The 27298-nt window shown below is 44.9% G+C and overlaps 1 protein-coding gene across 1 annotated transcript in view; it reads right to left on the reverse strand.

The window, feature by feature from the left end:
- Positions 1-424: 424 nt before the first annotated feature.
- Positions 425-27298, reverse strand: part of EPS8L2 (EPS8 like 2) — a 67148-nt gene continuing 40274 nt past the window's right edge. Inside the window, exons 5-21 of the mRNA XM_026850251.1 lie at positions 22253-22414; positions 21226-21375; positions 21014-21093; positions 20741-20880; positions 18543-18622; positions 17917-18043; positions 17468-17556; positions 15107-15181; positions 13915-14063; positions 13614-13740; positions 13111-13226; positions 9253-9364; positions 8045-8152; positions 6441-6582; positions 3602-3785; positions 2655-2787; positions 425-2313 (exon numbers count right to left, since the gene is read on the reverse strand). Coding sequence (XP_026706052.1) covers positions 2242-2313; positions 2655-2787; positions 3602-3785; positions 6441-6582; positions 8045-8152; positions 9253-9364; positions 13111-13226; positions 13614-13740; positions 13915-14063; positions 15107-15181; positions 17468-17556; positions 17917-18043; positions 18543-18622; positions 20741-20880; positions 21014-21093; positions 21226-21375; positions 22253-22414 — 2046 coding nt within the window. The 3' untranslated portion in view covers positions 425-2241. The remainder of the gene's footprint in view (positions 2314-2654; positions 2788-3601; positions 3786-6440; positions 6583-8044; positions 8153-9252; positions 9365-13110; positions 13227-13613; positions 13741-13914; positions 14064-15106; positions 15182-17467; positions 17557-17916; positions 18044-18542; positions 18623-20740; positions 20881-21013; positions 21094-21225; positions 21376-22252; positions 22415-27298) is intronic.

Here is a 27298-nt window from a genome sequence, read left to right on the forward strand (position 1 = left end):
ATGAAAACCAACCCTTAACAACTGTTTTTGCATTCTGTTGCTTTCATTTATATCTAAGTGAAGGAGACAGAGCTGGAATTATAAGTATAACTTAACTATTTTAATAAATCTTATACAGTGCATGGTTATATCATTTTATCCTTCGTTCAATTACATTAATGTACAGTGCAATATAGCATTATCTGCAGGCAATACAAATATAACAGATGCACAGCTCAGTCATATGGAAATTTTTAAAAGTGACTTCTGCAATAAGGTCTACTGATATATTTATTTTACGAAATGCTCCTGTGGTTCCTGGTTTTACAGAACTGTTTTGTACTCTTCTATTATAATCCCAAGTAACTATAATTCTGTGTGATTTGTTTTCCTTTATACCCAAAGACAAGAATGGTGTTGTGTTTCCTAGCTCACCATTTGTTTGATTTTCATTTTAGAAATTATTTAGCTTCCTGGAATTCTAACACCAGTGGTTTGCCAGTGTTCACACCTGCTTCCCATCTCCACCCTAATCCAGGGCTTCTCTGGAGGATTGTCCTCTTCATCCCTCCCTGACAAGGTGAGTGCACTTTGCAAATTCCAGCCACTGTGGCGAGCCAGCAGGGTTGTGACTAAAACCATGATCCTCCCCTCTAAATTCTCTGCCTGTACCCTAATTCTGCTGTTGCTAACAATGCCCTATTTGAAGATTATGAAAATATATCATCCATTAAAAACATTTTTGTAAGAACAAAGCCAAAATTGAGAGGTGCATCAGTATTCTCAGATTTAGACGCGTTCCCCAGGCACTGCTTTACAGCTGTACAGCTTTTTCCATTAAATGTGAGAGGACAGGCCCAAACTGTGCAAAGACTTAGGCATTTGCTTAACCTTTAAAGGAGGTGGGACCATTCACAGCATGTAAAGGAAAGCACCTGTGTAAGTCTTTGTGGAATCTGGGCCTGAGTTCCCATTCAGCCAAGGTTAAAGTGTGTGAATGAGAGGGAAAGACAGTGTTCCTGGTCTGTGAGCAGTTCCTGTAGATGTGTTTGCTGTACTGCATTCCTGTCAAGTTGGTCTGGAAGTAAAATATAGATATAACTCCAGCATGTGCTAAACTTGCTGTGGACAGGAAATCTACTATATGATTGCTTGTGCTTTTAAAACTTTGAGTAAATTATTGATGCATAATCACTTAATTATGTTTCTAGAGAAAGGGATTTTTTCCTCATCCCTATTTGTAGATTGTAAGAATGTATTTCACTAGATAGATATATACATACGCACATAACATGAAGAAAAACAGGAAGTAGCCTCTACTAAATTAGATTATTATCTTTTTTTCTTGTGGCCATTTGCATTAAAACTGCCTTTCCCAGTGTGCTTTTGTTTCTTAGATATTTAGGAAGCATTTCAGATTACTCTTTGCAATGAAAACATGAAGGTGGGGACAAGCAGCGAATGCCCTGGGAAGGGCTTTGGGAGTGACTGGGCTGGGAGCAAATGGTAGGGGCTTATCATCTCCTTGTTTGAGGCCTGGCTTTGGCAATACTGCAACTTTCTGACACAGGATCAGTGACAAGGTGAAGGGCTGCACAGCTGCCCTGAGCCCCAGCCTCTGCATAAGCAGGGATGATCAGGCTGAACTCACCTCTCTGCAGGTTCAAATCACTTCAGTTGTCACTCAATTCTAGCCTCGTCCACTGAGGGAGGACAGGACAGAAGGAGGACATTGAATTGTCACAGGGCCTTTGCTAGTGGGCTGCAGGGGATATTTGCCACAGAGAGGGAAATGAAAAGCAGGGGGAAAGAGTTATTTCTGTGATCCAGACTCTAAACATTCAGGCTGGCTTGTTCTGTGCTGCGTGCCACGCTCTCGCTGCCTGAGCCGTGCTGGCAAGGGGCATGGGAGCAGGTACAGCCCTACCAGAAAAGCTTTGTGGGGTCTTTTTTGCTTGAATCCAGCCATTGTCGTACATTTAGACATGTGAATTCTGATCTGCTCTGATCGCATGCACGTAAAATTTCAGTATAAAATATATAGATATAAAAAAAAATACTTCATGCAATATTAAAACACCTTTCCCAATGTGACATGTGGTCTTATTGTCTACCCTTATCAACAGTGTTCAAGAAATTGTCACTTTGATGGCAATTACACCGCCAGGTGTGGAGCACTGCTGTCTCTGGACTGGGGATCATTGCTTTCACTCCCTTTTCCTGCACTACTATGACTAATAGCTGAAATAAAATAGATAGATTTTAATTAGCAGAATCAATCCTTTCCTGGCGACGCTTCATGATTTCTTGGAGCTCTGACTCCCCTCTGCTTTTCTAGAAGGGAAACAAAAGAGGAAGTTTGAATTTAAAGTTCAAGATGTAGTTAAATTATAATATTTAACTAATTCTGTATGAGTAGAGCTAGTTTGAAAGGGCTAAGTGATACAGGTAAGAAGGCAGATTCATTAAGGGAGACAGGGTGATCTGCCTTACAGATCTGGGGTTTTTACCTTAAAAGAATAATTAGCATTTTTAGGTGGTGTGGTTTTTTGGTTGTGTGGGCTTTGATTAGGTTTTTTTAAAATTGTGTTTCTTAAAATGTCTGTTTTATGGGATGTCTGACACTGCTGGTACAGGCACCCGTTCAGGCAGCAGTTGTCCAGAAAGCCACTTACCTCCAGTTGGTTTTTCTCCACTGTGATTTTACTGTATACTCTGTTTCCCTCATCACCACATACTTTCTTTAGCTCCTCTCTGTTGAGGGAGAAGAGCTGAGCTCCGGTAAGGATGCCAAGGTGTTCCACTGTCCTGGAAAGACACAAAGTGAGGAGATGATAATTGTGCTACATGTGGCCTCTTGCTAAAGGTGAGGAGTCAGAGGTAAAGGGACGAGGAGCAGCTGAGGTGCAGCTCCTGCACCAGGAGCACAAGGCCTGGAGCTGTGCCAGGGTGGCAACTGTTGGGTAACCAGCGTCACCCTGGCATCTACTGTGTCCCCAGCCCCGCAGTACTGCAGTGATTTCACTCCGGTTGCACCACATTTGGGAGCAGTCCTGGAGCTCCTCTTAGCTCGCTGTGCAGAGTGTGAGTTGTAATGCGTAATCTTTGATTATGTGAAGCTTTTTGGTCCTTCCTGGTGGCTGGGAAGATTTTCTAGCCCCAGCTGAGGGTCTGCCTCTTCCTCAGAGGCAGGCAGTCATCTGGAATTCACATTTCAGGCCACGGGTTTAGTTAGTTAATTAGTTATTTTTCTCTATGTTCAGCACTCTGAACTGGCTAACTGGGGTCAGACAAGCACCAGTGGTAGGACGTTGTGCAGCGTTTGGCCATGAGGTGTGTGAATAAGCAAGACCATTCCTTTATTTGCAGTTACTCATTAGGTCTTTTGCTGCACTGTAAGACAAGGTTTATGTGATAGTGTATAAGAAAGGGAATGATCTTAGGCTCTGAACGTACTGGTTATATAATCTGGATTTAATATGATTGAAATTTAATTTGCAACACAGGCTCTGTATGTAAATACCAGTGACTTGTAATCCAGCTGAAATGTTGCAAGCTGCCTCCCCCAGTCCTTTTTAAACCAAGGACCAGCATTTCGTAATAGTAGTAAAGCAGATCTTACTCTTTGCTGAATGACTTTGCCTCCAGCCAAGCTTTGACTTCTTCAGTGCTGGATTCGAAGGTGAGGGGCACAAAAACTTGCTGAGGCTTTTCCACTTTGAAATTCCTCTGGGGAGGCTGAATTTTATTGTTTGTGATCTTCTTTAGCAACTCATCGTTCAGCTCATCCATTTGATGAATAAGTTCTGGGAAAACAAGGCACAAGGTAGAGAGTAGGTAATGAAATCAAGTCTTCACTCACAAATCCTATTAAATTAATGTATTTGCAGGGAAAATGTAAGGAAGATCAAAATGTGGCTTTACATTTTTATGAACTCTGTAAATACACCAAAGGAAAGTGCTTACTTTTGTATTTTAGTTTTCAAGAACAAGTTTAAGTGCTTTGTTAGAACAGTAGATTGAGCAATGACTTTTTGACCTTCAAACTTCCATCAGGAGAATGTGCAAAGGGAGACTGCCACAGTTTTAGAGGCTGGCAGACTGCTGGAGCAGGCTGTGGGAATCTCCCCTTTCCTCCCAAGCCAACAGTCTCAACTTCCCTCAGCTTTTGAAACCTCACTTGCTCTTTGGAGAAATCCAGATTTCTGTAGCTCTTTTCCAGAATGATGGAGAGAAGGAATCGCAAAATAACAGCCAAGTGCTGGTTGTCCATATAGTGATCACTGAATCTAAAAAGCCGCTCAAGGGTTTCTTGCAGTGTGACTGCCCCAGGACAAGGGCACGGTTTGGTGGCTTGGTACAAGCACTGCATGCCTGAGATTTTGGCCTCATTGCTTCAGCAGTGTTCATTAAGCTAATTAGAGTCTTGGAACAACTACTGCTCTTCCTGGAAGAAAGGAAATCTCTGGTTCTGGTGTTGGCTAGCATTGATATAGCTGTATAATTTCTAGCAAAAAGTGCATTCTCTGTCATGGTATATACCAGCAGACTCTGACTGGTCTCATTCAACAAGCGTGTATCCCCCAGTCTGTGTTTAACTGAGTATATGTGGTGTGAAAATGGAGAGCTCACACCTGCAGAGGCACTTGCTTTTAGTCAACAGGAACAAAACTACCCATCAATCTGCCTGGGAAATTCTCGTTCAGAATCACTTCTTGGGGGGGAAAGTGTCTTATTTGGCAAAATAGTAGGAAAACATTTTGATAAGAACACATTCATTTTGTGTGACTCGTGTATGTAGCAGGTGGTGGTAAGGACCTATATTTTCACCTATTTTATATACAAATTTATATTGGGATTTATATTGGGATTTATCTTGTTTCTTGTGTTGCTGACCTATTCTGTTCATCACACCTCATTCAAAGGACATAAAACCCTGCAACACCAACTAGCACAAGTTGGCTCAAGGGTCTAAAACATGATCTGGCAGTGTCTGCTCCCACTGGTGCTGTCAAGTGGTGATAAGGGACAGGGTCCCTTTTCCCTCATGTCTGGTGTTGCTGTTGTGATTTTGCTTTAGTTTGTCATCTTCCTGTTTTTGAGTTACTTAGTTCCCTTCAGGCTATTGAAATAAGGAAATTGCCCTGCAAACTTAGCAGCAGGGAGGGGAAAAAACCCAGACCACATGAGACAGTAGAGGTCAGGGAGGCCTGACTATCTGTTTCTGAAAACGAGGTTCCCATTTTTCTGCACCCCTGTGTTGCCATTTATTTTCCTCCCATTGCCCCTTCGCTGTTGCCTGATATGGAAGGACAGTTCTGTGAGTACCTACAATTAGCATCTTGGTTTTGAGCTGTAGCCCTGCTCCCTCTGCTTTTCAGTCCTCTATGCTACTTCCAATAAGTAATTTGCTGATCCAGGTCCACAGAGCTTCAGCTTTTGCTGTGCAGCTACATAGAAGTGGCAGGAAGCAGGAACTGGAGTGAGCAGCACACTCATAAAACTCCAGTGACACATCATCTAATACCACTTTTTCCATGAAACTCCTAAAAACTGTAGAGAGTATCTCAGTGTTATTAACAGATACATGTCTGTGATGCTCATATTATGGGACTTTCTGTCATCCCAAAACGGCTTCTGCTTCCATGAGTCCATGGTAGCTGAACAGGGGGTGAACCCCAGTTGTGACCTTGGGGAGACAACTTGCTACAGGTGTCCATGGGATGTGATAAGGGGGTGAGGTGAGCAGGGCTCCTGGTCTGTCTCATGCTCTCTGACCCCACGTAGCATGTGCGAGTGATGTGAGTCTCCTATCTGGCTGATCTGCTGGCTGGGATTTCTCTGAAATCACAGGAAGGAATGGGCCAGGTGGGAGCTGCGTGTGTGGCAGGAGACAAGAGCAAAGGAGGTGAAAGGGATTGACCTGAATGTCTGTGGTTGCTTAGACATGCTTAAACGTTTTGGTGGGGAAAGGAAACTCTCCTTGGGAGGAGGAGGAAGATCAAGCTGGAAGGAGGGTTACAGTGATCTTTTTTGCCCTGCTTGTCCCAGGCTGCCTGAGATGCGAGTCAGTGAAGCTCCTCAGGGCCACTCTGTTGGCTGTTGTACTAACTACCTGGAGTCTCCTCTCTACATCTCCTCCAAAACCACTGCTGGTCTGTTGCTTTTCACTAAAAGGTGCGGTCACTGCTTGTGCAGAGCCTTGTGGGAGGGGGACACACTTGGGTAAGTCTGGTTACATGCACACAGCAACCAAAACCATCGGACAGACCGTTATGGTGAATGTGAAGAAAGAAGGAAATCCACCGGGACAGAGAGCGAGCAAAAGCATGTGCTCACAGAAACTTTTCAGTTAAGTCTGGCAATGCAAAGCCATGGTGCCATACTCCCTGGCTGCCTGAGGCTGCTCTGTGTGGGGTAAAAGGTGCCTGGATGCTGGCAGCACGGTGTGGGACACATACGTTCTTTGGCGTCCTGGGGAGAGTTGCGTGATAACATTTCACTTCCCCATTTATCCCCAGCGTAGCTGGCGGGTAGCTTGTGAGTTGGGCTGGATGGTCCATATCCCCTGGGGCTCAGGTCTCCTTTGTACCTCTGGTTAGACTGGGTGATAAGAAAGAAAAATGGTGTCAGAATTTTTTTTGCCATTTTTAATTTTCTTCAATTTGTTGCTACCCACCCACAATAGCAAATTGAGGGACAGATTGCCATGTGCTGATCTGGGGCCACTCAGCTGAGGCTGATGAGAACTCAGGTGGAGCTGCATAAAATAAGTTAATTTCTGGGGTTGCATGGGAACAAACATAACACAAACCAAAGGCTGAAGACTGAGTGAAGGCATTTACATCCCTGGAAAACATGTCACACTCACCACGTGGAGAGGCGTGGTGTTTTTTCCTTGCTCACTACTGCTGTGTATGACTGCTCTCACTTGAGTGACTTGGCCCTTTAGGCTTTGCTATGCAGAAATTACTGCTCATAGGGCTTCCTTGGAGATGGAGAGCAATGGAGGCAAAAGGATTTTTATACGAAGAGAAAACAAAATGAAATCCCATTTGAAGCTAAAGTATCACTGCTCTAGTAACTGGATGTTAAGTGGGACCACTGCCAGCACCCATAGCAGTCTGGAAAGAGCTTTTTGACATTTTCTTGATTAAACTAACAGGGCCTTTGTTCAGAGGCCTGCTGGGGAACTGTGAAATACCAAAGTGGGGATACAATTCTGTGCTTCCTTAAGGCATCTCGAGCTCTCCAGCTTTACATGTTCGCAATGCAAGGTGCTTGAGAGCCATATTCAGTTAAAACTCGCTTAGATGGTATTTCCATCTGCCTCCACTCCAGTAACTTGTTCCTGCTGCTGAACTGAACTGGATGTGGGAACTGTCTGGCTTTAATTTATCCTCCAACAAAAAAAAATCTCAGCATTTTTGTGGCAAAATTTGCTTTTATGGCTGCATTAGCTCTCTCATCCTGTTCACATCACAGCCCCAAAAGCAGCAGGGTTTTGCAATAGATGAGGTGGTAAACTACAGGCTGAGAAGTACACAGGTTTTGGGGGCAAGGCCCTGGCAAAAGGTGGTTTTTTCAAGCCACTATGGCCAGCAGCTGTTTGGTGACACCTCAACACAAGACCTTTTCTGTTGGGATGACAAGTCATGGTGCTAGGCTCCAGGTGCACGTCCCTTTGTGCTAGGGTGTCACTTTGTAGCAGGCTGCTGCCAATAGCACAGGACTTGGCCTTCACCCAAAACAGTAATCTCACCTGCCAGGGACGACTGGCAGCAGACAGTGTGCTTGGCATCTTGGAGTGGGAGGATAGCGTGAGGCTGCCACATGGATGGGAAGGACGGGCCTTGTCTGGGGAGGGGGAAGGTAATGGTGGCAAAACGTGAGTGTTATCATAGGAGACTCAGGAACCTCCAGGATCCTGGTTCATCTACTTGTGAGGGTTCATCCCAACTTGTGCACAGCATCCTAAGGAATCCAGGGAGGTCTAATTACAAGATCTTAGAGGCTGATTATGCCCTGCAGCTGGCTATCAGTTAAATATCACCTGACTACAGACCTGTTCGAGCTCTTCCAGTTTCACCACATCCAGGATATTATAAGGGACATAGCCAGCCTGCCCACTCCGGTTGAGCAACTTCCACCACTGCTTATTATCTTCCAACACCTGAAAAAGGGAGAAAAATTAATTTGCTAGCAAGAACATCACATTTCTGGCATACATAAATGGCAAATAGTGGAAATAAGGCACACAGTAACGTGAAGTTGTCAGAATAACATCATTGAGGGCAGGTGCTGGCATACAGACCTGTTGCACTCATTTGCAATTCAGGACTGAAGCCTTTCCTGCAAAGCTGAAAGAACTTATCCTAATGATGAGCAGGAGAGCATCTCTGGGGGAAATCAGATCTGGGGTGCTGAAGAACTCATAGTTTCCACTTAATTTGCCTGGTTTTCCATCCTTTTTTTTTTTTTTTTCTTTTCCCAGTGACTGAGTTTGTGTTGTCTTTTTGTATTTAAAAATAAAAATAAAAATCAAGAGTGACTCCTGCCAAAGATGCTGGAGTGTTGTTATATAACTTGAATCACATGTCACATCATATGACCTAATCACATCATAACCATGATGAAGCAAGGAGATTGCCCATTGCTGAGATATCTCCTAGTGCTCAATCCCCTTGCTCCTTCCAGCAGGTTTGTTTTGACCCACAGCTGTGATTTTTAAAATATTTCTTTTAAGTAATCTTCCCAGAGTGGATGAGTTTTGCTGGCAAGACCCACACATATTTCTCATTCTAGCTATATTTTTAAACAGAAGTCTTTTTCTCAAGTCAGAGATCTGTTACAGTTGTGTGTAGATTGAGACATGTCCTGCATTCTCCAGCTGCCAACAGTGTTGTGACAAGAGAAAGGTTATGAAAAAGGATGTTTTCAGTGAAAATAATTCCTTGGAGAGGGGGGAGTGGTAACAATGAACATAGATAGGCCCAGCAAGGGTATGAACAGTGTACTACAGTGACTTGGTTTTCTTCCTCCTCATTGCTAATTAAGATGTGACTGATGTGTTTCAGCTGAGCAGGAGACCCAGTGCATACAGTCAGCCTGCTCCAGCTCAGGCATAAAGCTTTAGATTTGAACAAAGCTTCACATTACTGCTCAGAAAACACCAAGCAAAAATGAGCTGGCACTTGCCAGTATGTCAGGATCTCTGTCCCATTCCTGGAAAGGGGAGAAGGGTGCAGCTGTTCCCCCAGCATGTTCACTTACCTCCAGGATTTCATCCTTAAGCACTGAGAGTTCATTGGCATTTCGTGCGGTGAAATCATAGCGGATTTTGGCATATCTCTTGGGCAGAGCCATTCCCTGTGCCTCAAAATTCCTGCAGGATTAAAAAAAAATGCAATTTTACTGGAGGCCCATCTAATAACTGGGCAATATAGGTTCACTGGTAAAAGAGGAGTAGTGAGGGTTGTACGCCAGTGCAGGTAGAGAGACAAGTGTCTTTGTGTTAGAGGAGCAAAGAGGCACTGCCCCCTCCTGTTTTGAGGAAGATTTTTCACCCCTCATTTTAGTGAAACACCCTGTATTTAGGAAAACAAAAAGAGAAGGAAAAAAAAAAAAAAAAAAGCTGTACAGCTGTTTGGTTAGTGGCTTTTTTGGGGACTGTGAGGCGGCTGCTTTCAGGGTGGAAGAAAAGACTTCCCCTGTCACTTGTTTCTTTGCTGCAGCAAGGGCTGGGGAGACTGATAGAGAACAAACAAAATGCTCTGATTGCACCTCCTGTGAAAAATAAGTGTGAAACCCTCATGTCCTGATAAGTGGAAACAATTGCCCTATTTGCTAGAGTAGGGGAGAAGTAGGTAGCAGTGCTGGGAGAAGGGGAAGTGAAAAGGAGTGTCCCCAGAACTGACTGGAAATCTGTGGTTTTTTCATCAGGTAATGAATGCTGAGCTACCAAAACAGAATTCTGCGAGTTCCCAGGAAAAGTGAGTTTGAGTGTTTCTATTTTGAGATACATTTTCTGGGAAAAGGAATGTGTTTAAGTTTTTCTGACGCAAGAATATATGGTTTTCAATGTTGAACTGACTTTTCATTTGAAGAGGGAGACAAAATAAATACAGTAAGCTGTCAAAAATGAAAAATGGTGGGAAAAGTGCGATGAAAGATTTCCTTTGACCCAAACGGAAATAGTTTATTTTTCATAGTTTGTTTTTTCTTTGATTGGTTAAAGGTAGATCTCATATTTTTCTTCTCTGGTTAGGATGGGCTGTAGTGTTCTCTTTTAATTCCAAAAATGTTTGCGGTATGGAAAAACTGTCTTGCCTTGTTGTGTAAGGGCGGGTAGGAACTATTTTAATGCACCTCCTGTGGATATGTCTGCTTATGCCTTACAACCTGCACAGCCACCTGCAGCAGAGCACTCCCGTGTGCTGTATTCACAGTGGGCATGCCAGCAGTGGAACAGTTTCTCCTCCAGTTCATGTCAAGTTCTGGTAACTTGGTGAAGCTTCTGCTTCCAGCAGTACGATGAATTCTGTTTTTTAACCTCATGTTTTCTATTGCTAAGTTCTTTGTTTTGGTCAGTGGTTTTACACCAATGATCTGTGGAAATTCGTCTCTTTGTGGACTGCTTCTGAGGCATCTGTAAAATCTGAGTTTGAAAAACAAGCCCATTATACTTAGTTTTAGTTCATTTTACTGTCTGCATTAGATAGTTTTTGGTGGTGTGAAAAAGGCTGAACCCACTGGTTCAGTGGTTTGATAATCATGCTTATGGCTATAGTGTTGTCTTTAGTTCACTTGATTTGGGATAACTTAGTCTAGTTACAGCCACGTGCAATATGTGAGTTGTAAATCTGTAGTGGGGGAGAGATTGGAGCAGACTGATGGAATCCACCAGTCAGGAAAGGGAGTGGTGGCCTTCCCCAGCAGTGCCCCGAGGGCAGGGAGGGGGAGAAAAGCCCTAGTTATGTAGAAATGACTTCTTTTGTAGCATTCCAGAAGGTAAATGAGTCATGAGGAAAGAGATGAAGGCTGGAGGAGTTTGAGGCTAATGTGTACTTTACTTGCACACAGATTTTACACAAGGGACCTTTGTTAATTTTTGTAATATTGCTCGGAGCTTTCATGACACTTCCCTGCAGCTAAAAGCCCTGGTGTAAATAACAGTACTGCTGCATGGGTATTTTTGTTAATATAGGGTCTCTTGGTTAGAAAACTAGTTCAAACTACTCTGAAAAAAAATATGAGTATAGTAGGAAATAGGTCTGTCCCAGGGCTTTGATCTTGGCAAGCATCAGGGCAGCCTCTGCTGAAGTCTACTCTGGACTGAAGAAAGCATCTAAGCACATTCTCAGTTTTAGCATATGCTTCAGTGCTGTTAACTTTGTTTTTTTCGTAAATGTTATCCATAAGGAAAACTTGCTGTTGAGAGTCTGAAAGGTACGTAAAAATGTGTACAGCACCTATCCCAGGAGAAGAGACATCCTCGTCTGTGCTCATACTGTAGTTGGATCTGGGTGGTGTCTCAGGGAAATGGTCACCCTGGTAAAAAGGTGCCCCATTAATTTGTGTTCCAAGACTTGATACTACCATTGATACTACCATTTATAGTTTGTCTGTGCTGAGACTAGCAGATGAAAATGTTTCCTTACATGTATTATTTACCAGTCACTAAAGATGGACTTGAATATTCTCATGTAAACTAAGTTCTCCTTATTTTTGATAACCTTACTGAGAAAAAATGGAATTGGAGAAGTGAATTTGTTACTGTAACTTTTTCCCTACTCAACACTTTATCTGTACCATTTCATGGTCCCATCAGGACCCTGGGGGGGCAATGGAAAGAGTAAGTTATTTTGCTGATGTAACGGGATTTAAGGTCTTTTGCTGTGAATTTGAACTTTTTTGTAGTAATAGAACTATGAATCTTTTAGATTAGAACATGAAACCATGAAAAAAGTCTGTCTTGAAGGATTTTCCCAGTTGAGAGCTACCTACATAAAAGTGCATGGTTAAGTGCTTTGCTGGGTCTGGACTTCCAGCCTTTAAAGATCTGAAGTTGATAACTTCATGTCAAATCGATGCAAAGCAGAGTATGGCAGAGAATTATTTTGCAATTTGGGAAGAGTTTGTTGACACTCTCAGATCTTGGGAAAATTTCAAAGGCGTAAGCTCATGTAAACAAGCAAGCAGATGAAAAGTCTCTAAACTTATACCACTGCATAACTACTGATGGAAAACTAGCAGTGAGACAGAATGTCGGGTTAAATTGTGAAAGAGCCATCTTGGAAAAAAGCTTGAGGCAAAAGGGTGGCCCGGCTGGTGCTACGTTGGGAACTGAACTTTCCAAGACTTCTGAGGAAAGGGGAGGTTTTTTCCCCCATTTTCTGGATTTATTTCATTAAGAAGCATTGTCCAAAATATACGCCATATCAGTTTTCCTGATGGAGAGATGGGCAAGACTGGAAATACTCTCATTTTATTCAGCCTCTAATAAATGCTTTTCCCTTTTGTTGTGTCTAAAGCAAAAGGAGGAGCTGCTGTGAAACAAGTGGCACAGCCTCAGTTGAAAAGTTTTAGGTGCAGTGCTGAGGTCAGGCTGCTCTTTCCCAGCACTGTGTTTTTCAAGTGGAAAGCTTGTGTGTACTCATGCCTTAGTACAGATTCCTCCCATAAGCAGGTTCTTTCTGTGCAAGCTGTTGTGGCTTTAGGATGAATGGAGAAATAGTAGCTTCTCTAAACGTATGGAGTACAGAAGCACAGCATGGTATCTTTGGCATGTGATCCTTAATATTGCTTTGGTGGGCTGATTTTATGAAACAAGACCTACTCATTGACTAATGAAGTCAGTCAATGTTTTTGCCTCTTGTGATGGAAAACACATGTAACCATTTCCTTGTAGACCTGCTGGTGATTAAAAAGCAGACAGTGTTTACATGAATAATCCCTCGTCTGATCTTTGAGTTCTCTTGATCTTGTTAACAACTCTGAATTAATAATGGCAGAGAGTTATCTACCAGCATGCCAAAACATGCTGGGCTCATGGTATGTTGCAGGGGGGGGCTTCATGAGGTTACAAGGTGGGAGCCAAGTGCTGTTGTTGGGGTGGTGCTGATACGTTACCTATTTACATGCTGAGTTACGTTCTGTTTAAAGGCATCCACAGCTTGTGTCTGATCAGCTGTCTGGCCGCGCTTGAGTGAGGAGTTACGGTAAGGATATCCATTGGCTGATGATAGCTGGAAAGGCAAAAATGGAGTCAGCGTTACCAGGAAAGAGAAAAGCAGTATCCGAGAAAAGGAGAGTGAGTGGCAGATGAATCATGATCTGGAAGATTTTGATCATGATGAGGTGCACCCTGAAGAAATGGTCTTCAGGCAAACCTGTATCTGTGGGACTCAGTTATGGTATAGTATCCTATTCCCTGTTAATAGGAGATGAGGCTGATTATTGCTCCCTTTTCTGGCCTTAGTTTCTTTCTATATTTGACTGGAGTGACCAGATCTAACTGAATTTTTTGCTGACTACTTGTTACACACTGCTGCAAGCTCCATAGATCCATCATCTCTCTAAAAAAGGGGGAGGGAGGGGAAAAGAAAAGAGGATGACCGGGGTCAAACACTAACCTCTTCTTGCAAGTGTCCGATGTCTATTTCCCAGGGAGCTCCGCGGAAGATTTCCACGGGTGGTTCCCAGCCATTGCGGAATTTGGGGATGTAGGTAGGGATGTTTGCTTCTCGGGGCCATTCAGCTCTAGGGCATGAAGTGGGGAATATGTGGTGAGATTCACAAGGTACATGTCTCTGGAAGCACATCAGGGAGAAGCAGAGGCATCCTTGATCCTCTGACACTGCTATAAAATCAAGCGATCCCTTTGCCTTTCTCGAGAGCTTGGGGAATCTGGTAAGATGGCAGCTCTGGCCTCACCTGGATCTGGTCCATGTCTCTCCCAGGGAGTCCCAGAGGTTTATCTCTTTTGGTGTCAGGTGTCCTCGGAGGAAATCTGTGGCATCTTTAGAAAGAAGCGGGCTGACGACAGACCTGGCAAGCTCAGGGCCACCACAGCTACTGATGATCTGGATTAAATGCGAACACAAGTGTAAGAAATTTTGTAGGAAACATTCAAAATTATTAAACCAGCACAAGCCCAAAGGAACAGAAATCAAAGACAGAAAAATTGGTGGCTCTGATCCTTCGGAGTCTTTGTGCCTGCCCACTCCAGAGGAAGGAAGCCGATGTACCCTCCATGGTGGGTACCTCTAAAAACCAGGCCAATTCATATTAGACCTGCGCTTCCAAAGTTCTCCTCTATGCCTTCACATGCAAGGGTGAGGTTTCACAATGCAGATCAACTAAATTAATGGTCACTGCCACCCGAAGGAGGTGCTGTATTCCCTCAGCATCCCCTTATTATCCTTGCACTACACTGATAGTACTTGATTGGTGGATTTTGTCTATTTGCTTTTTCTTAAGAAACGACATATATAGTTTTTGGATATGTTTTCCATAGCATAAAATGACAGCCAGAGAACAAGCCTTCATGCCAAGGGATGGCCTGATTCCTGTTGACAGCAGCTAATCCTTAGATCAGCTCTGTCTCAAGAACCATCAACCTAAATCTTTCAAGAAGACTGGACAGTTCAGAGGAACACAAGAATTTTTCTACTGGAGTCAAAGCAACGTCTGATCTAAAAATTAGACATTGTTAGAGACAGGATCCAATGCAAGCTAGCACTTTAAAAAATAGAAAATCACTTGGTATTTCTGTGTCCCTTCTGGCTTCTTTTTTAAGTTGTGATTCCTGCTTCCTATTTTCAATGCAAATATTGAGTCATGTTTGCTTGAAGGTGGGATCTGGCGAGTTCCCAATGGGAACCATGGCTGGCCTGCACTTTTGTTCACCATGAGTCTTCCTTTATTAATGTGGTGGAGAGATTCATATTTGCTAGGGTTTGTGTATTTACTTCAAGACCGACACTTGCTTCTAGACTTTACTGAGAAAGCTAGCCAGTTGTGAGCAGTCTTCTAACTCTTCTGCATAGCCTAGCCACCTGTAAGTGCAAAAGCAACAGTAGAAATAAAAAGTGAGTTCACAGTGAAACCTGTGAATCGGATTTACCAGTTCCAGAGGCCCAAATAGGAAATGCACCAACTCTGAAGCGCTGGGGTTCTGGATGTGCTTTCTCAGTTTGGCCTGAAAAGAGAAAGGAAACCCAGTTTAACCTATCTTGATTTTTGTGTTCTCTTTTCTGTCACATGGAGGGATTGTTGCTGATTGATATTTGCTATAGTTAATAATTCAGCCTACAAAACAAGGAAACTTTCAATAGTGCACCTGAAATCTGGGAAAAAAAGTGATTGGGGAGCAACAGTCATTCAGTTTTAGATCATTTTTATTTTGTGTCCATTCCTAAGGGTGTTGAATTTTGGGAGGGGTGGAGTACCTACTCTGTTAAAATCAGTCCATTTGAAACTATTTTAAGCAGAAAAACTTGGCTTATTTTGAAAGTCTTAGTGAGGAAGGGCCAGACCTACTGCTTCTGACTCTTGCAAAGTTGATAATCCCACTAGTTCCCATGAATGAAAACAACAAAGCAAAGTGTTTTGTGGGATCCCTTGACAAATTGCTGACAAGGAGAAATTTCTACTAAGGTCTTGCCTGCAGCACCTAGAGCTGCCCTGGCCACTGAAATGCTTGGTATTTGGAGTAGACTGTAGTGGAATGGAGGAGCAAATGCGTAGGGTTATTCTACTGTAAAGAATTGTATTTCATTAACAGCAATCAGCTGAGCTGTCGTGAGAAACCACTTCAGTCTGTGCTTCCTTTCATCTTCCTTGTGTCCTGTGCTGGTAGCATTGCTGCAGTGGAAACCAGACTCCCTCCTCCTTACTGAAATGAAAAGCATTTTAAATGCTGGTGATTAAACACTCATGTGGAAAGTGTGAAATAACTGATGGCAAAGAGGTGACTAAATGAAATGGCACTTCCCAAGGACTTTGCAGCCATGTGGCATGAGACAGGAGTGCTGGGACTGTGCTCCAGCACTGATTCCCTGCTCTCCTTTCTTGCCCCCGGCCTCTTGCTGGGAGACCTTGTGGGTTTGTGGATATGCAGACAGCAAAGTCCAGGGCCCGAGTGCTGGGAGAGCTCGGGCACGTGTATATATTTCCTATGTGTTGGCTCCCATGCTGGTGACTGGGGAGCAGCAGTGGTGCTGAGCTCGGGGGCTGTGCACCAGAGTGTTGGCACAGATCCACGCTTGCGGCAGCATTGCACGATGGGCAGTATCCGGGGAAGGACCCAAACTCTGGCACAGACCTGGGCTGTGACTAAGGCTTTGGCCACACTGACTCCACTGTATTTCTCTCAGCAGTCAGAAAGGGCTGGGATGCAATAGCCCAGCTGAGATTTCTTTATGCTTAGAGAATCCTCAGCTGCTTCTTCAGGGCAGCTAACATCCCACTGGGGATGCGTGGCATCACCTTTGCAGGGAGCCTGACCGGTTTGTGTGAGAGCAGTGATTCCTGGCCTGAGCTGCCACCTCTGGGACTCTGTTCTGGTCCTGAGCAGGCAAAAAGTATGTGTATTTGCTTTTAAAAGAAAAGGCTGGAGCTTGGTGTCCTGCATTAAGATTGTTTACAATCTCTGGTTTCCTTACTAATAACTTCTCAGGAGGGATCTTGTTAGGCTGTGTTTGCTGGGCAATTTGGTCAGAACTGCCAGAATTTCCTTCTGGCTCGTTACCCTCCTGGTCTCACATACTTCACTAAGTGGAGCTGGCAGCACTGGGAACATCTTTATGCTCCTGCTTTTCATCCCCTTCTTAAGATGGCAACTCCTCTAGGGAAGAAAGAGAGGAGCCAGGAACCTGAGAGCAATGGGGGACATCAGTTATTGTTAACTGGAGACTTTCCAGGCCTCTGGCTGAGGCAGCTTTACAGCTGCTCTGTATACAGAATTGGATAGAACAATTTAAAGTAGATAAGACTTTTTCTTCTCTCTTAATATTTGCAGTCCTCTGTTTTATGACTTGTAAGGATAACAAGGACCACAGCTCTTGCAAAACTACCCAGACTTTTAAAGGCCACAAGAAGAAGTGAATATCTGGAGTGGGGATGTCTATATAAATCTTTGCACAGCTATCAGAAGGGTGGGCATGGCAGTTCTTAGCTCTCTAAGCTCACAGCTTCACAAATGTTTTAGGTCAGGACTGTATCTGAAGAGAGATCCTGGCACTGCAAGGCCCCTGGCTGCTCAGTCCCATCCTGGGCTTTATGCTTCTAATTTCAGCTTAACAACTTGGCCCAAGAAACCTGCACAAGCCTGGCACAATCTTCTGGATTCTGAAGAATCTAGAATTCACACCTTTGTCCCTTGATAGTGTTTTCAGTTCAAATTTCACTTTAAATGGTTACTCCTGTGATAGATGGGGAAAAAGCTGTGTTACTGCAAGGGATTAAAATACCCTCTGTGTCTTACCAAGAGGTTAAAAGCCAGTTTGGTTTTCTGGAAGCAGTCGATGAACTCGGCCTCACTTGGGGGTCTTGCTCGAAGAGTCAGCATGCCCTCTTTCATGAGAAGGTGGAGAGAAAGACACTTTAATTAGAGCATTCATTTTCAGGACAGTTTCATCTTGCTACCATGCAGAAGACACAGCAATAATGGGTTCTGAGACTAGAACTACTGAAAATCAAGGGTTCAAGAGAGGCCAGAAGTCTTTCTCTGTGTTGGAGGTTTCACTAGGCTCTGTGTGCTCTACAGGAGGTCCCCACAGACCAGTGGCACCTTCAAAACTGGTGTAGCTGCTGTTGGGTCCACAGCCATGCTCCTGCATCGATCTGGCCTTGCTCAGATGTGACCTGAGGTCTCCTCCCAACTGTCACCTGTGCCCCTGTGTTTCCCCCTTTGTTCTAACTGCTGCACTGTACCTGCTGGCCCTTTCTTCTTGTTCTTCTTCCCTTTCTTCCTCTGGTTGAGCTGTCTGAATGCCTCTGCAGCCTTCTGAAGCCTGGCGACAAACACTTCAATGTCATCCAGAGTGCAGTTCAGGATTTGCTGTGAGGACAGAAATGTGACAAACCAAGGTGAAAGACAGTCCGAAGAGCACGCAGTTGGGAAGCCCCTATCCTGGAGCATGCTGCTCTGTGCCCACTTCATTTCCTGGAAGAATGCACAGGAATGGGGAAACCAGGCATGAAATGAAGCTGAATTCATCACTTACCAAACACAGAGCTGTGCCTGGTTGTGTGCTGTACTTGTCAATGTGACGAGTGACCCCTGCTAATGTACGTCTGGGAAATAGCCCCAAGACTGCAGTGTGAGCTGGGGAGTAGACTTTCTGAGGTCAGCACAGCTACCTCAGATCAAAAGAGATTGTATCTGACCCAGTGATGGAGCTTTGGTTTTGTTCACCTTATGTTTATGCACGGTAGATATTGGTCTAACAATAGCTACATTATGCATAAAATGTCTGCTTGTGAAGGAGTCCCTTGCTTGCTTCCTCTCTTCTCCCTCTCCCTCTGCCCACTGACTCTGAACCATTCTTGTTACCAACCGTTTCTTTTTCAATCTTCTGTGCTAAGATGGCTCGGGACTCTTCGTGGTCATGAGAGCCAGAGCCTCGTCGTTCATAGTCTGCAAACAAGGGAGACAGAAAATTATATTTACTATCAGAGGTTGAAAGTAGGCTCCATTAAATGCAGGGACCCATGGGATGGTAACTCTCAGCTTGGTTGTTTATTCTGTGTATGAGAGCATGTCAGGAGATAACAGAGAGCAGGAGGTTATCAAAGGTGCTGATTAAATCTTCCACAGCACCTGCCTGCCAGCCCTCTGTGTCGATACACTCCCTGTTTTCAAATATAAGCAGTGAAGAGCAGCCAGCTACGGGCAGAGACCTCCAAGCTGCTGTGAGTCACTAACTCCTTTGCATTTGATTCATCTGAGCTTATTTATGCCGGCAGAGGAGCTGAAGAGCCGTGGCTCGTGTGGCAGAGCACTCCATGTGTATGTAAAAAACAATGAGAGTAACTCTCACCCTCTCTTCTAACCCTCAGCTCTCTGCAGGAGCCTTCCTCATCCCAGAGATACCAGCTTAACTAGATAGTAGTATAATTGAGGAAGAGTAAGACTGGGAAGTAAATGTAACTGTCACTTGCTAGAAAGCAGTCTGCCAGGAATTCTGCATGACTGATGTTTAAGCAGGCCTATACACAAATTAGTATTTTTGTTCAAACTTGTGTGTAGTCTCTCAAATGTTTTTAATGGGTATTAAAAAAAATCCTCCTGCAATAAAAAAACCACAGGCACCTCTCAGCTTCCAGAAGACAGACATGCAGTGAAGGGGTGATATTTCAGTGTGAACAATTGCTCAGGTCACCTCTTGTGAAAAGAATAATGTGTCAGCTCAGTGAAATGGGGTTTGAAAGGGCCAGCACAGCAGCTGGTTGGACAGCGGGATATATAAAGTGGGAGAACTGGGGAGGCAGTTTTGGCAAAGGACCGTGAAAAATGTACGTCATTTTGAAGTGTTAAGATGAGGTGAGTAGTTGTGACATGTTTTGTAGCAAAAACAATACGGTGTGTTTCAAAGGAGAAGCGATCTCAGTAAACAGACGTTGTTCAAGATTTTCTCCTGTTACCTGCTTTAGTGCCAGGCTCTGTGTTCTCAGAACCAGCAATCCTGCCTGGGTTAATGCCTGGCTCTGCTGATGTAAGCAACAGACTTAAAGCATTCTGCTGAGCATCCTGGGAAGGGCAGAGTTAAGGGTGGCCATTCATTAAAAACTGCTATGCATCAGGATACAGATGTTTATACATGGTCCAGCCCTGAAGTATAGCTCTTGTTTTCATTTTGCAAAACTGAACATGAAATAGGCTCTCCATTTAGGAGGCCAGAGCAGCTGCTTGGCTTCAGATCCTGTCCCAGGGAAATGAGTGTTTTCTCTCCTCTTATGGTATCCTGATCATGTGTTTTCCTTGAACCTAGAGATTAATCCTAAGAGAAAGTAGCACAATAGGCACTGATAAGAAAGGCTTATCGTTTAATCATCATTTTAGTCAATTTGAGCTTTTGTCTGAGAAAAGCTCCCAGTAACAGAAATAAGTTCTATTGCTGTTACTTCTTTCTCCACAGAGAAATACAGGTTTTTTACAAGCCAACTCAAACAGGCTGAAGGTTTTAGATTAGCACATGAGAGAGGTGAGTTTAGATCTGCATTTCCACGCTCTAGGAGAATTAATGCAAACCACTTGATTTTGGAGGGTGAAATCTTGGCTCCTGTGAAGTCAGTGGAGCCAGGAATTTGCCTTTCTGACCAGGTCTGTGTTGTCTGTATGTTTTAAGATCACTGGTGCTTGGTCCAAACTTCATGTGATGGCTCAGTTTTATGAAGGGCTTTCACTTATTTTGGGGATTTTCAGTATCCCCAGAATACATGTTGTTACAAGGAGTTTCTAGGAGTTTTGACTTATTGAGTTGCCATTGAGATGATGCCTACTGCTAACCCAGTGGTTAAAAATGCTTGCTGCAGCCTCATTTTTAGGCATTTATAAAGCATAGCCAGAGATGCAACAAAATGTTGTGCCTTTGGTATGTGTCTGTGTTATTTTAGAACAGTGAAAAGACACTGATCTTCCCTGTGTCCCAGTGGTACAGGGCCTGAAATGACCACGCGCCATTTCAGAAGGGCTGGCTGTCTGGGCTAACGAGTCCCCCAACCCCAGGACAGACCTGCTGAATGCTCCCAGTACCTGGATTGTGCTGGGAAGGAGGTGCCACCCGGTTCTTGTTCATTGCTGAGCCTCGTGTGTCGTGCTGGATGGGGATGGGAGCTGGCCCTTGTGGTGGTGGGAGGATGGATTGTCTCTGCCTGATCTTTTCTTGGTTTGCTCTGCAAGGGAAACAGTGCAGAACAACCTTGTCAGTGGCTGCCAATCCTGTTTCTGAGAGACTGGTGTGCGAATGCACTATTGTAAATGGGGCTTTTTTTTTTTTAACTCCCAGCTGTATCCTGCAGTACTTACTTGAGTGTCTGTGGCCGTATCTTCTTCCCATGTTTGTGGTCTGCCAGGGCACTTTCTATGTCCTCATGAACCATCTCCGCCTCAAAGATAAAACAGGGGTGTTTTTAAGGGCTTTTCTTCGGAAAGGATTGAGGGCTCTAAGTGGGCAAAGCAAGAAGGGGCTGGCAGAGCTAGGAGCTCTCTTTCACATGGGCGAGGAGGGCTCTGCTCACCTCCACCTCATCGCAGTTGAAGAAGTGGATGTCAGGTTTGTGCTGCTCCGAATCCTGACACACCAGGAGGAGGATGGAGGAATAGCGCATCTGATTCAGCACCGTTTGGCAGTGCTGGACTGTCGGCAGAGGAAAGTCCTCCAGCTCCTCCTGGGAGAGAAAGAGGATGGGGTCAGGTAATGGGAATTGTTGAACTGACGAGGAATGGTCTTGTGTGAACTCCTGGGATCCCTGTTTGAGGACAGCACTGGTTTGCTGGGCTCTTCAAAGACACATGTCAGGGTTTGCAGATGGGCAGTGGCTTGGGGCTGCAGAATAGGGGAGAGGTGGATGGCAAACAGAGGTGAGCTCTTGTTTTCCTCTGAGTCCTGAATACTGGGCCCAGAGTGAGACTTCAATAACTTGAGCTTTGTTGCTCACCACCTTCTTGTTGCTGTGCTTTACCTGCACCAGTACACTTGTGCATCTCAGCAGAACACTGGGAGGAAAGACGCTTTCTGTGAGGGGCTTACCCTCCTTGGATGACCTCGGGCTAATATTTAGTTTTTCATTGCTAAAATCAGGGCAGCACCATCCCTCTCCTGCTATCTGTCTGCTCTTTCCCCTCAGATTATGTGCCCTGTGTGCGTGCACATGTATCACGTCAAAATGGGGCACTGTTCTCAGGCAGGTGATCCTGTGTGTTACTTTAATGCAAGCATCCCCTCTCTGCTTATGCTTATCAGATCTCTGTGGACCTGCAAGTCTGCATCACTCCTACAGAAAGCAGTTTTACTGTTGTCTGGGAGCACAGCTCAAGGTATCTTTGCCCTGGAGCATCTGTGCTCTGGAGCCGTGAATAAATCATCCCACACCTACCTGCCCTTTGAATGACAGTCAGCCAGCCCCCACACACTCAGGAGTGGATTTTTGTAGTGATTCACCCTTCTTTCGGCTCCTTAGAAAAGGCCCTCTCAGGCAGAAGGGAAGGGCACACTCTGCACCCTGTGTGTCAATCTGTGGGGAGCTCTCGCAGAGCTGGGGGTACCTGTGACTCGCAGTCCAGCAATCGGATGGACTTGTCGTTCACTTGCAGCAGCATCTCCTGTGTCCAGATCTTCTCTTTTGAGTTGAGCAAGATGAGTTTTCGGATAGCATCATCCACTGTCACGATGGACTCGCTCTTGTCCATGATGAAGGTGGCCAAGTGCTGAAGTTGGGAAGAAAGAGGGAGGAAAAAACAGGTCAAAAAGCTTTGATGGTGTGTGTGTACTGTAAATCAGTAGCAAAACCATCTCTAGAGGCTTGAACTGTTGGTTCTTTGTAGCACAGGCATGCAGAAGTTGCTGTAGAAAGTGTACGTTCTGGTTGTTAGTGCCAGCCTGCCCGTAGTGGTAAAAGATCAGGGGTTTGTAACACAGCAAGGCTTTTCATAACAAGTTTCACCACTTGCATATTTATCTCATCATATGTCAACTCTATCAGCTCTGGCCCCCGGCCACAAGCATGTGTTTGCAAATTCTTTGTACATGCGAGTTAGTCCCTGCCTTTTCTGAAACTGTCTTGGAAGTTTAAATATGATAGTTAAGCTTCACTTGCCAAGATAAAAGCACTTGCATTCTGCTCATCTCATGTAGCAGATCTCCCTGTGTCTAATTTGTCCTAGGCAAAGAGCTCACAAAAGACATGGGCGAGTGTTAAGCCTGTGTGCCAAGGTGGGATCCATGCGATGTGTGGGCTTCAGCCAGGTCCCCAGTCCCGGGTAATTCACCAGGCAGCACAACTGAACCAGAGAGCTGCTGCACTGCAAAGCTGCTCCAAACCTGGCAGCTGACTGCACCAGCCCTTCAATCCCCTCATGTTACTTTCCCTCAACAGTTATCCAGATCAGCCCTTGAGATAGCAAAGATTGGCCTCGATAACTGTAAGAAGGGATTTTGCCCTCCCCTCTTGCTCTGCCTCATGTGGGCCCTTGGGCCGGGAGCCACTCATGTAAGGTGTAACATCCCACCCATGACTGCACTCGGGTGCTTTCCCATCCCTGCTCTGGCTGTGTCCCAAAGCGTGTGCGATCCAAGCCTTGTGCTTGGCTCTTGTGTTTACTGAGAGTTTGTGTGATTGAGCTGCACCTGCAGGCTTTGGATGGCTCCTGGGGCTCCCTGCAAGGGGACTGCTGGGCAGGGGGGAGCTGCACAAAGGAGAAGCATGTTGGATCCAAACGATGTGACCCCAGCAGTGGGTGAAGGCCACTTTAGAAATCCAGGTAACTTATTTATTTGCACTCTGATCAGCAGCCGGTGAGGGCAAGTGCTGCTCTCTGTGGATGGGGAGAATGCGTGTCTGCCAGCAGAGGGGACTGCAGGGCAGGAGAAGCTGGGAACCTTCTCTAAGTGGAGCAGCCAGGCTGGGTTCTGTGCAGTTGTCCCTGTGCGAGTGACAGCAGAGCCAGGCCACGTGTTCAGGTGACAACAGGGGAAGGGAAAGAATTCAGGAAGGAAAAGGAAGTGGTGCTGTCTCACCTTGTTGCCTCTGCTGCCTTGCTGTGTTCCTGATGAGGAGAAGGGAAGGAGAACATGCCTGACCGGTAAAGCAGCTGAAGCTTTTCCCTGTCATAACCAACCTTCTGCAGGAGATAAAGGCAGGAGGTTTTTTGGATGGACAAGTTATAGGCCTGACCAAGCGTCTGTGCTGTAGCTGGTCCTGGGGCCTGTTGCTGGGAGGCTTGTCAGGCCAGGTCCCAGCTCTTTCTCTTTTGCCTGGAATATCAATGGTCCATCTGCCAGCATGACCTTCTCACCCAGCTTCCTCTGCTCAGTAGCATTAGGATAAATAACAGGTTGCTGCTGAATCAGCTGTGGCTAAGAGCCATGGAGCAGATTAACCCTTCTAGCAGGGAGACCCAGGTACTGCACGCAGAGCAGATGTGGGGCTGGGGGCAACACTGGGGCAACTCCACAGTCCTGCCAGACTTTTAGTGTTTGTGTGGATGGCAGCAGTGGAAACTCCTGCTTGTCTTTGCACAAATCCTGCAGCCTGGTTTCAAAGCAAGGGCTGGAAAAATGGGGTGTGTTTAAAGCAAGCCACAAATTGGGATGTGAAATTTGGAGAGGCTTTGTTGTCTGTAGTACAGGGATGAGTTTGCCTGGCTTTTTCTCCCTCTGATCTTCGTGCCTTCTCCTAGTGATCACACATAAGCTTTTAAGTGTTCTCACAGTTTCTTTCTGGTGCTGACTCTTTGCCTGCAGTGGTGCTATATCAGGGGTCGGGGTCCAGCATAGCACAAAAAGACGGTCTTTGTCCCAGAAAACTAGCAAGTAAGAGCTGCAAAATGTGAGAAGGAGAAACGGATGGGGGAAAAAAAAAAGTCTTTTCCCAGTAGCACTCTGAGCTCATGAGCTGATTGAACAATCAACTGGTAGTGTCTGTAATTGGCACGCGCCTCAGGGCAACAGAGAAGGATGAGAGAGTTGCTTGGGAAGGAAACCCTTTTATACCTATAAGAACCTGGGGGGGTGCAAAGTGAGGAGCAGACTGAGGCAGCAAAAGCTGACCCTGCTCCAGCACCAGGGCAGGACTTTGGGGAGGCCGTGAACACTAGGGTCTGATACAGACCAGACGGACCTGAGGAAGATTCATGTACTTGGAGCATGGAGCCTTGGATGGTTGTTGTGGCAATCTGCTCCAGACAAGGTGGATGCAGGGGGAAAGTCTCTGGTAGCCAGACAGCCAGAAAAGGCTGAATCTTAAGATGTGGTGGTTGGTGGTGGGAATTAGGGTTGGGGAGGATTTGTGGTGACCAATTTGTTGTTAAAGTGGTTGGTGGGTAATTCACAAAGACTGGAAAGAGCAGAGAAGAGGATAAACACTGCTGAACGTAAGACCCAATCTGGTATTCATAAGGCAAAGGTACTGGGTGAGGCACTGTCTAAATAAAGCTCCTGGCAGGTATTTGAGCTGAAAGCTGAGATTAGCCATACAATCAGATATGAAAAAAATGTTCACGTATATGTTACTGTAATCATAAAATAGTGCACGAAAGGTATTCACAAAGTCAATATTATCAGTGCAGAGGTGACAAACCCTCTGCTTTCTGCACAGTGAAGAGAATTGGTTTATACCCGATGACAGGCATACTTATCTGCTCTGTTATTTTAACTGCCGTGTTTACAATCTTCATAAATTCCTTTGTTGTTTACTGTTAAGTAAGTTAATTTTCATGGAGGGGAATGCCAGTTGTCTAACTCGGAATCATTAGAAGATTTTTTTTTTTTCGTTTCCATTTACTTTAGATACTGATAACTCTACTGTCCTTGATTTATCTCGTTAGAAACCCTTTTCATCCAGATGGATATTCAAATATAGTAGCTTTTGTCAGAATGGGCAATGGTTCCATCCACTATTAAACTTTGATCAGCTTACAGATTACTTCAAAGGCTGTAAAATACTTATTGTGAGAAAACCTCTTCCTACCTCACTGCCTGCCACTGAAATCCTGTTTGGCTTGGTCAAAGTTCAAGGTAGAGACTCAAGTGGGTGGCATATGGCATAATTAATGAAGAATTCATGTACATGTCACTGTTTAAAGTCCCTTCTCTGCCTCAATGAGTGACTTTATTTGGTAGGAGTCACTGATGGGGATGGTTGGCAGGGCCACTGATGAGACAGCTGCCCACTGAGGTAGTTTCTCTGAAGGAAACCCGAGCTTCTTTCCAAACAAGCGTTTTTAAAGGTCTAAATTTCATTTTAAGCAACTGAACAGGCTCCTTGATTTCTAACTGCATTCTTAAGCTCTCTGCTGGACTGGGGTCTTAAACGAAAGAGAGGGCCCTAAATATGGACTAAATCTGTCTACTACTAGCTACTAAATATGGACCTCATGAAGAGTTTTCCTTTCTCGCCTTGCTGGATTTTCAGTGATGAATGGTCCAGCTGGCCCCAGACAGGCACCTTTGTTCCCACTGTGGCTTGTGCCAGCGTGTTGTGTTACAGGAATCACCGGGCCCGGGATGGCCAGGCTGGCTCCTCTCTTTTGACTGGATGTCTGTGACACTGGGAGATTAATTTGGCTTAATGCCTGTCATGGTTGAAAGGTTTTGAGTTACTTGAGAGGACACAGTAGCTGAGGGAGAGCTGAAAGATGATAGTCGATGTGGTTGCTGTTGTTTGGGCAGATGAGTTCCTGTAAACACCATGGGAACCCTGCTTTTAACCTGTCTGCCCGTGCTAATCAAGAAGCAGCATAGGGTGATGAGAGGGACAACAGCTTTCACTGCTCTCCCTTCAAATGCAGAGGAGGGAGAGAGGACATAGTTTCTCCATTTCCTGTTTAATTTTAAAGAATTTCCCCGGTCTTTTTAACATCTTTTTTTCTCACTGTTATTCTCTCAGCAAAATGAAGTGTTGAGTAATTGGGGAATCTTGATTATTCATAAAGGAAATAAATTTTTGATAAATGACGGTTTTGTATGCCATTTTCAAATTACATTTAAAGTAGAGGTCTATACGTGCTTAAACCAACTTCACATTCTCTAACAATCATATTTGCCCTCCCTTCTTTTCAACCATTTCCCATCTGCAAAAATTGTCCAGCTGAAGGACTGATTAGTGCTGACTCAACAGTAAGTCCCTGAGATGGTGACCTCCCAAACACACATCAACCTCATAGCAAGAGGACAGGGTTACTGACCTCAAAATGTCCCCAGACACCAGTCCTAGATGTAGCCCATCAAGGCAAAGGGGACAAGCCAGTATCTCCTGAGTCTTCGGTACGGGTCAGCACACTGGCCATGCAGAAGCAGGTGGCCAGTCACTGTTTCTTTCCCCCTCACCAAAGCAGTCTGTCTAATGTGGGCTTCTCTCCCACTTGTCAGTTCAAAGAAATGTGTGGAATCCCAGCGAGGGACAGTTAAATGGTTGGATGTGAGAGAAGCCACCAAACTCTGGACCCACCTTTGTTACAGGATTTGAGCGTGATTCGAAGTTGTGCCATGGAAAAATCTTTGTAGCCTTGTGGGAGCTATACCAGAGTCTATTTGCTTGGACTTTCAAATAGGTCAGTACTGTGAGGGGGCAACTGCTGCTCTACAAAGCAAGG

The sequence above is a fragment of the Athene cunicularia genome (genome assembly GCF_003259725.1).
Source record: "Athene cunicularia isolate RWA chromosome 5 unlocalized genomic scaffold, athCun1 chr5_part2, whole genome shotgun sequence".
Taxonomy (NCBI): domain Eukaryota; kingdom Metazoa; phylum Chordata; class Aves; order Strigiformes; family Strigidae; genus Athene; species Athene cunicularia.